Source organism: Cyphomyrmex costatus, unplaced genomic scaffold (assembly GCF_001594065.2).
Source record: "Cyphomyrmex costatus isolate MS0001 unplaced genomic scaffold, Ccosl1.0 scaffold834, whole genome shotgun sequence".
NCBI classification, from domain to species: domain Eukaryota; kingdom Metazoa; phylum Arthropoda; class Insecta; order Hymenoptera; family Formicidae; genus Cyphomyrmex; species Cyphomyrmex costatus.
This window is the reverse complement of record NW_017280413.1, coordinates 5,376-14,450: the sequence shown is the minus strand read 5'-3', so window position 1 is coordinate 14,450 and position 9,075 is coordinate 5,376. Positions and strand designations below refer to the sequence as shown.

The 9,075-nt window shown below is 41.4% G+C and overlaps 1 protein-coding gene across 1 annotated transcript; it reads left to right on the top strand.

Moving 5' to 3' along the window:
• The first annotated feature begins 238 nt into the window (after window positions 1-238).
• LOC108781542 (uncharacterized protein K02A2.6-like) lies at window positions 239-3,418 on the top strand. Its single transcript, XM_018549536.1, has one exon. The coding sequence runs from the start codon at window positions 239-241 to the stop codon at window positions 3,416-3,418; it is 3,180 nt and encodes a 1,059-aa protein (XP_018405038.1).
• The last annotated feature ends 5,657 nt before the right edge of the window (window positions 3,419-9,075 follow it).

The window sequence follows — 9,075 nt, the reverse complement described above, 5'->3', positions numbered from 1 at the left end:
GTCCATTTCGCGAAGCAATTTGTCACATTGTGAAAAGAAAGACCACATCGCAACAGTATGTCAATCAGAGAAAAAACAACAATCCATCGAACAGGTAACAGCGACAATACAGTCAACAGCGCAACCAGCTGAACGAGTTGATATAGTATATCAATTAAGTAAAGTCCACGAAATTAACGCAATTAATCCGCTACGTAAGCAAATTCTTAACGTTCTAATTGACGGTTGCAATACACAAATGGAATTGGATACTGGAGCACCTTGCAGTATTATTAGTAAGGAAAAATTACAAGCCATCAAACCAGGATCCATATTGCAAAATACTAATAGGCGATTTGTAAGCTACACAGGTCACCATATTAAATGCATTGGCTCAACTCCTGTTAACGTAACAGTGGGGACAACTACGAAGAAAATGGATCTTTACGTTGTTGATGGTCATTTTGATACTCTTTTTGGACGCGAATGGATTACACAATTCGCTAGAGATATTAATTTCGTCGAGCTATTTACAAACGAGATCCATACGTTGACTACTACCGTACCTTGCCTTTCTACGAAGCAGAAAGAACAAATGGATCATTTATTATCTAATTACCAAGATGTATTTAGCGACATTGCTGGTACACTGAAAGGACCGCCAGCCACAGTGCATCTGAAACCAGAAACATCACCGATATTCGTTCGAGCACGAGAAGTGCCGCTAGCATTACGCGACGCTTATGCGAAAGAAATTGAAGCTAAAATCGCATCAGGTTTTTATGAGAAGGTGCAACATTCGGAATGGGCATCGCCCACACACGTCGTTGTCAAGAAGAATGGGAAGCTGCGTATCACTGGAAATTACAAACCCACCTTGAATCCTCGCATGATTATAGATGAACATCCAATACCAAGGATTGAGCATTTGTTCAGTCAAATGAAGAATGCGAAACTCTTTTGTCATCTGGACATTACCGACGCATACACACATCTACCGGTCGACGAAAAATTTAAAGAAGTTCTAACACTGAATACACCGACCCATGGGTTAATCCGTCCTAAACGAGCAGTTTACGGTGCAGCGAATATTCCCGCGATTTGGCAGCGTAGAATGGAAACAGTCCTCCAAGGTATTCCAAATGTATTTAATTTTTATGACGATGTTTTAATCTTTGCAGATAATTTCGAGAACTTGATGTTAACCTTGGAAACCGCTCTAGAGCGAATGAGATCACACGGTCTTCGACTTAATCGAACTAAATGTACATTTGCCTCATCATCCGTAGAATTCTTAGGTCATAAAATAGACGGTGCAGGCGTGCACAAATCCGATAAACACGTCGAGGCGGTACGGGACGCGCCATTACCTCGTACTCCAGAAGAATTACAACTCTTTTTAGGTAAAGCGACTTATTATAATTCATTTATTCCGGATCTTGCGACTAGAAGTCGTCCACTTCGAGATATGCTTCTCACTACTCCATTTAAATGGACATCAGCAGGCGAAACAGCGTATAAGGATATTAAGAAGGCTCTAATTTCTCCACAAGTTCTAATGTGTTACGATCCTTCACTTCCGTTAGTCCTAGCAACGGACGCTAGCAAAATAGGGTTAGGCGCAGTTCTCTCACACAAATTGAGTAACGGACAAGAACGTCCGATAGCATACGCGAGTCGTACACTTAGTCACACTGAACAACGTTATCCGCAGATAGACAAGGAAGCGTTAGCCATCATCTGGGCCGTACAAAAATTCTTTTACTACTTATACGCGCGACACTTCACTTTGTTCGTAGATAACAAACCGTTAACTCAGATCTTACATCCAGAAAAATCTCTCCCTATTCTTTGTATTAGTCGTATGGCCAATTACGCCGATTATCTTTCACACTTTAATTATACAGTAATATTTAAGCCGTCTAAATTGAATAGTAATGCAGATTATTGTTCTCGCTTGCCGCTATCAACCACGAACAACACAGTCTACAGACTTGAAATTGAAAAAGAGGAAGAAGCAATAGACGATGAATTCGATGAATTTGTTTTATGCCAAATTAGACAACTTCCAGTTCGTGCAGAACATATAGCTGAGGAGACACGCAAGGATCCACATTTGGGCAAGATCGTCAAAATCTTAGAAACTGGCCGAGACCTCCCACGAGCAGGCTACAAAGCCCCTGAAGCCAAGTATTCATTAACTGCTGATTGTTTGCTATTCGAACATCGGGTGGTAATACCAGCCTCGCTACAACCAGCAATATTAAACGACCTGCATACGGCACATGTAGGAATCGTTAAAATGAAGGGCATCGCTCGATCATTTGTATATTGGCCAGGGATTGATGCAGACATCGAGCGGGTTGCAAAATCTTGCGCGGAATGCGCCAAGCACGCTCATGCTCCTCCGAAATCCAGGAACCACCATTGGGAGTATCCTAAGGGGCCATGGGAACGCGTACATATTGATTACGCCGGACCCGTAGCAGGCGTGATGCTGCTTATCATCACAGACGCATATAGCAAATGGCTCGAGGTGAAAGTCACCAACTCTACGACTACTGCAGCGACAATCGCAATCCTAGACGAATTATTTTCAACTTATGGAGTTCCAGTTACCATAGTTTCAGACAACGGTCGCCAGTTTGTTTCCGCTGAGTTCGAAACGTTCTTACAAGTCAGCGGCGTCAAATATCATAAGCTTACAGCGCCGTATCATCCTTCGACAAACGGCCAAGCAGAACGATACGTACAAACCATCAAGAATGCTTTAAATACGATGTCTACTACTCAAGGGACCATACAACAGAACATAAACCGATTTCTGCAACAATACCGTAAGGCTCCACACGCGACAACAGGACAGCCTCCTGCTAAACTCTTCTTAGGTCGCAATATACGAACTCGGTTAGACTTGGTCCGACCTGATAGTATGTACACCAAAATGAAGGAGAAACAACTACAGCTTGATCCTTCATCTAGATCATTTAAACCGGGACAAACAATTTATTTCCTCTCGGGTAATCCTCGGATGGATAAATGGATTCCAGGCATAATCGTTACCAGGCTAGGAGATCTTCATTATGAAATAGAATACGCCAGTAAACGATTTAAGCGACATGTAGACCAGATTCGCGCATTCATCAGTAAGGAATCAGAATGTTCAACTGATCGCAATCTAACACAAACTGAAGAAACGCAACCTAGCGTACCCCGACGAGTTCATTTCTATGGAGATAAACCACAAGTCATCCCGAATGAAGCAGTGGGTTCTACGACTCCAAATCCACAGTCAAAGATGGTGAAGTTACCATCGACGCCAGCCCACTCAACAATCAGATCGCAAGAGTCGTCACCAGAACTATTTTTTACACCACCGGTTATACCACGTAGGTCGACTCGATCTCGTCATCCTCCTAATAGATATGTTCCAAGTTAATTCTGTTTTCTTTTGTAAGGAGGGAAGAATGTTATGTATGAATATGTTTTTCTGTAAACCGTAATCGTAATATTTCGTTTAGCTATAGTTACTTATTTCGTACGAACGCACTTATGTAAAACGCGCTTTATATCTCGACCAATCACGAGCAAGCTTCCGTCGAACACACTCTCTACCGTTCGTAGTTCGTGCTTCTGTACCTTCCGTTCCCGCTACTTCTTGTAACGATCGCACACAACAACCGTGCCTGAATAAAGTGCTCATTAACATTATCATATTTCTCATTGTCTCACCGAACCTCACACGCCTAACCCACACACATACACAAAAACGGCCATCTCTATCTTTTTCCATTCCATGGTGTAATGGAAGAGAGAATGAGAGGGAGATGGCCGTCTTCCACGGTCCCTCTCTCTCATTTTTGTTGACCATTTTGACACACGGATCGCGCAGTACATTCTCTATGTCTTTGATAGCGGCCATATTTCACAAACACGAACCGCTTCGGAAATAGCCGAAGCTGGCCGAATATGACGTATGCTTGTTGCCTGCGCAGTGGTCTACCACCGGACGAGCATACCCTTGTCTTTATACCATGGTTACTTCGTCCTTGTCGAAGTCCTTGTACAGTCTGACTCAAGAGTGCTTTCCATGCATCTGAGCATTTCATTAGCTAAATCGATTCACTCCTGAATCTTCGGATCAACCACACTTTTGATTCTGAATGTACGACGGTCGAATGCGCATGCGCCATGAAGGACAGTGATACCTAAAGTAGCTATCTCTTTTTATTACGCCATTTCAAAGGACAGAAAGCGTTCCAGTAGTATAGAGCGCATTCAGTAGAAGAGAGCGCTACTAGATCGCTCACAGAGAGAGCGCTTAATTTTTCTGAATTAAAGTCACTAGATGTATAAAGTACCGCAATTCACTTCAGAATGTTGCGTCAAAAAGGCTAAAGTGCACATAGTACATGATTTGAAGTATATGAACGTACACGCATCAACTGTACTTACACGTATCCTTCATGCACTTTTATGCACAAAACTTTTATAACAAATAAATCCGTATTAAGCGGGGAGCACAGACTTTTGCATAACGCATAAACCATATACATAAAAAATTTGATTGGTCCATTGACTCATGCATAAGAAAATGGACCAATGAAATTCCTTATGCACATGCTTAATGCGTTATGCAAAAGTGTGTGTTGGGGCTCTTAAACTAAATAACACATCAATTAAACCTTCCTACATATTCTTATGGTCATAAATAAATAAACTAATTACAACTTCATTTTCACAAATAAAGTACGTATATACAAAAATGAGTAAATTTGAAATGGCCGCGTTTTGCGTCAAAATGGTTGCGAAATTGAGGTACTTTATACATCTAGTGACTTTTACTCTGAATCTAATTTACACTCAGCCGTCCAATCCCGATTCACTTCGAAGTGAAGTGAAATTTCTTGGATGTAAACATTAGTATCGACTGATTTCAATCTTCTTTTCTCAGCGGAGTAGAGCGAATTCGGTGTAAACATTCTATACATCCACTTCACTTCGAAGTGAATAGGGATTGGACGGCTGGGTGTGTAAACTAGGTCACTTTTACACACACAAATATAAATATGCGATTTTTTTGGTATAGTTTTCGTTGAAGTAGCGATCACTTCCATCGAAGTAGCGACAAAAAGGATAGTTCCGTATCGCTATTTTCTGCTAACTGCGCCCATTGTTCAATGTCCGCAACAGCTGGGTATCGATTATGAAACTTTTTCCCTAGAATGAAAAGTGAAAAGTAAAAATCCATTAACTTCAATGATAAAAAATTCACTTTTCATCCTAGGGTAAAAGTTTCATAATCGATACCCTGAGTCTGCTTAACGCGATCTATACAGGGTGTCCCGACAAAACGGAAAATATTACATGAATAGGTAGAGCGGACTGAACTGAATCGAAAAGTCCTGTACCGTTTTGCAATTTTCGCAATAGTTAACGAGATAATAATTAGTAAAAATTATCGAATACTTGCGTCCACCCGGCCAACAGTGTACGCCCATGATAGCTCGGGCGGAGAGCGGGGACTGCCTGGCAAGCGCGCCACTGCCTGAGTCAAGCCGTAATCACACTAGCGATTGAGCGATTGTGATTGACGATTGAGGATTACTTTTCCACCAATCAGAGCAAAGCAGTCACCGATTACTTTGTTCCGATTGGTTGAGAAATAATCCTCAATCGTCAATCACAATCGCGCAATCGCTAGTGTGATTACGGCTTCACGACGATTGAGGCTCGCGGCGCGCGGCGTTGTGCGCGCCACCGAGCTATCATGGGTGTACACTATTGCCTAGTTCACACTAGGCGCGATGAGCGATGCGCGAGGAGCGATAACCAATAAGAACTCTTTTTTACATCGTCGTGTGAGCTAAAGCAAAGCTTTTATTGGTTATCGCTCATCGTTCATCGTCCATCGCATCCAGTGTGAACTAAGCATATTAGTAGTAGGCCGGGTGTGGACATATTCGGTAATTTTTACCAATTATTATCTCATTGACTATTGCGAAAATTGCAAAACGGTAGAGGACTTTTCGACTCAGTTCAGTCCGCTCTACCTGTTCATGTAATATTTTCTGACTTGTCGGGACATCCTATGTATGGATTCAGTACGATCACCGCTCAGTGAACTCTTCTATCTGTTTGATTTATCTCAATCTGCTGCAACTCGCCGACTCGCGTAATAAAATAGCCACGGCAATGTCGCTGCGCCTGGCTTAGCGCCGAGATACTACCGTGTCTCCAGATCTATTGACTTTAGATTTTTCCCGACAAGAGCGTTCGTGCGCATGCATAAAGCTGACATCACAGTTTCATGTCGGCTGCTTTCAGAGATGAATTCAGTGCAACTTTTAGGTCCTGTAAAGAGTCCTAAATATTTTTTGTGCAACAAACAGCGCATAACCAGTCGCGCAACTCTCTGTCGGCATCTTTGATGTTAGTTGCCTAAAATGGAGTGAGCATGCGCGAAATAAGTGAGTTACTAGACTGTGCTCTTTCTCTTTTTTTATCCTGTTTTCGCTCTGTCAAAACGCACTAGATTCACCTAGATTTAAGCCTATCGCACATGAAATGCATAACATGAGTATAACATAAAACCGTTGGACCAATAAGCATCCAGCATAAAGTTGCCATATTGATATTGATTAACATAAGATGCTCATTGGTCCAACGGTTTTGTTATGTTTATGCACTGTTATGCATTTCATGTGCGATAGGCTTTATTTGCATCGCACTCCAATGAATGCATTGAAATGGGTAGGAGCTATTGTAGGAGCATGTTGGAGAATAAGACGCGAATAAATCTACTAATGCAATAAAATAATCTAAACTTAATGGAAATTAATACACAAATAAATTGTAAATACATTGGAAAATAAAGAAATAGATGTAGAAAAATTAAGAAAAATATTAAATTATCTTAAAAAAATATCTATATAAATATTATATATTAAATTATCTTTAAAAAAAAAATATTTTTTTAAGATAATTTAACATTTTTCTTAATTTTTCTACATTTTTATTTCTTTATTTTCCAATATATTTACAATTTATTTGTATTAATTTCCATTAAGTTTAGATTATCTTATTGCATTAGTAGATTTATTCGCGTCTCATTCTCCAATATGCTCCTGCAATAGTTCTTACTCACTTCAATGCATTCATTGGAGTGCGACGCAAATAAATCTAGATGAATCTAGAGCGTTTTGACAGAGCGAAGAAAAGATGAAAAGAGAAAGAGCACAGTAATAATTCACTTATTTCGCGCATGTGCACTCCATTTTAGGCAAAGACATAGAGAATGGACTGCGCGATCCCGTATCTATGTAGTATCAAAATGTGTCGACGAAAATGAAAGAGAGGGTCCGTGGAAGACGGCCATCTTTATCTTTTTCCATTCCATGGTGTAATGGAAGAGAGAATGAGAGGGAGATGGCCGTCTTCCACGGTCCCTCTCTCTCATTTTTGTTGACCATTTTGACACACGGATCGCGCAGTCCATTCTCTATGTCTTTAATTTTAGGCAACATAAAATCGAGAGAATTGCGTTACTGTATATACTGTGCTAATACTATTGGCTCCCGCAGACAGAACGCGGAAACGCTTGCCGCGCGGCGGAAGTTGGCACGATAACCAATCAATATCTTGTCGGTAATCAATTTTGCCGGCGAGACGCTGATATCGCGGCAACTTCCGCCGCGCGGCAAGCATTGCCGCGTTCTGTCTGCGGGAGCCATTAAGGAGCCTACAGACCAGAGCGGCGCAGCGGTGAAGCGGCATTTTGGTCTGTAGGCTCCTTTAGTCTGTGAGCATCACCAAGCGACCGATCACGATGACCGATTCTGATAACGAGTAAGTAAAATATTTATTATAACAATATATGTATAAGTATTCGTATATTATATTAAAATTGTTGTAATTCTTTTAGTCTGCAGATGATGGACGCCACGGAGATGGAGTTATTGGCCCTGAGGGCAGAAAACGAGAAATTAAAAAAAATGCTTTATCCCTCAGGGCCGCAGGCCGTCCCAGATCCGGCGGCGACACAGCCGCCTACTAGCGGCGATCCCACAAGAAAGACGTAAGTAAAAATTAAAATTACAGTATAATCAGAAGACACGTAGTTTCGCCTTTAGTTTACCCCCCGCCCCCAAATCACTATCTACAGGAGGTCTGCTTTTTATTGCTGCCTTTCCGAAAGGTACAATAAATTGAAGTGAAACAAAAATATACGTTTGTTTCACTTCAACTTATTGCACCAGTTCAGAAAGTATAGCAATTAAAAACAGACAGACCTATGGGTTATAATATAATAAGTAATACAGAGTGGAATAATTCTCAATAATTAATTATTTTTATTTCATTACAGCTAGACGTTGGAAGAAAAGCCGGAAGAGCCGCGACCACCGCGGCTTATGCCGCGGTGAAGGCCGAGGCTGGGGAGGCCGTGGAGGCCGGGGAGGCCGTGGAGGCCGGGGAGGCCGTGGAGGCCGGGGAGGCCGTGGAGGCCGGGGAGGCCGTGGAGGCCGGGGAGGCCGTGGTAATTTCAAAAAAATATATATTTTTTAAATATGATATATACAAATATATAAACTTTTTATATTTTGAATAAATATTTTTAATAATACATATTTTAAATATTTTTATATTACAATCCCTTTCCTAACACTTTCCTAATCTTCAAATTGAAAGAAAATGCCTGAAAACAAAAGGCAACGATTTAAAACAGGGCTGCGTTCAGGAATCACACCTAGATAATTCTAGGCTATAGTTTACGTTACGTATAATATTATAGCAAAAATGCACCCAAGAGTTACCTAAGCGTAATTCCTGAACGCAGCCCAGTGCTCGGAATTAGTTGCACATTTCAGACCGATTTCTGAGGCGACGCCTACTGTCTCCCCACTGAGCCGCCAATCGTTCACGCTGTGCCTCAGGAGCTAGAGGTCTATTAGAAACGTCACGCGTAAACAATCAGCCGCCGAGTCTTGAGTGGTAGTGGGAACACAGTAGGCGTCCACGGTCGTCAAGCGCAGGCTTCTTGTGCAGGAAATTATTCGACGGCTGAGTTCTTAACCGATTTTAATGTTTTTTTTTTTT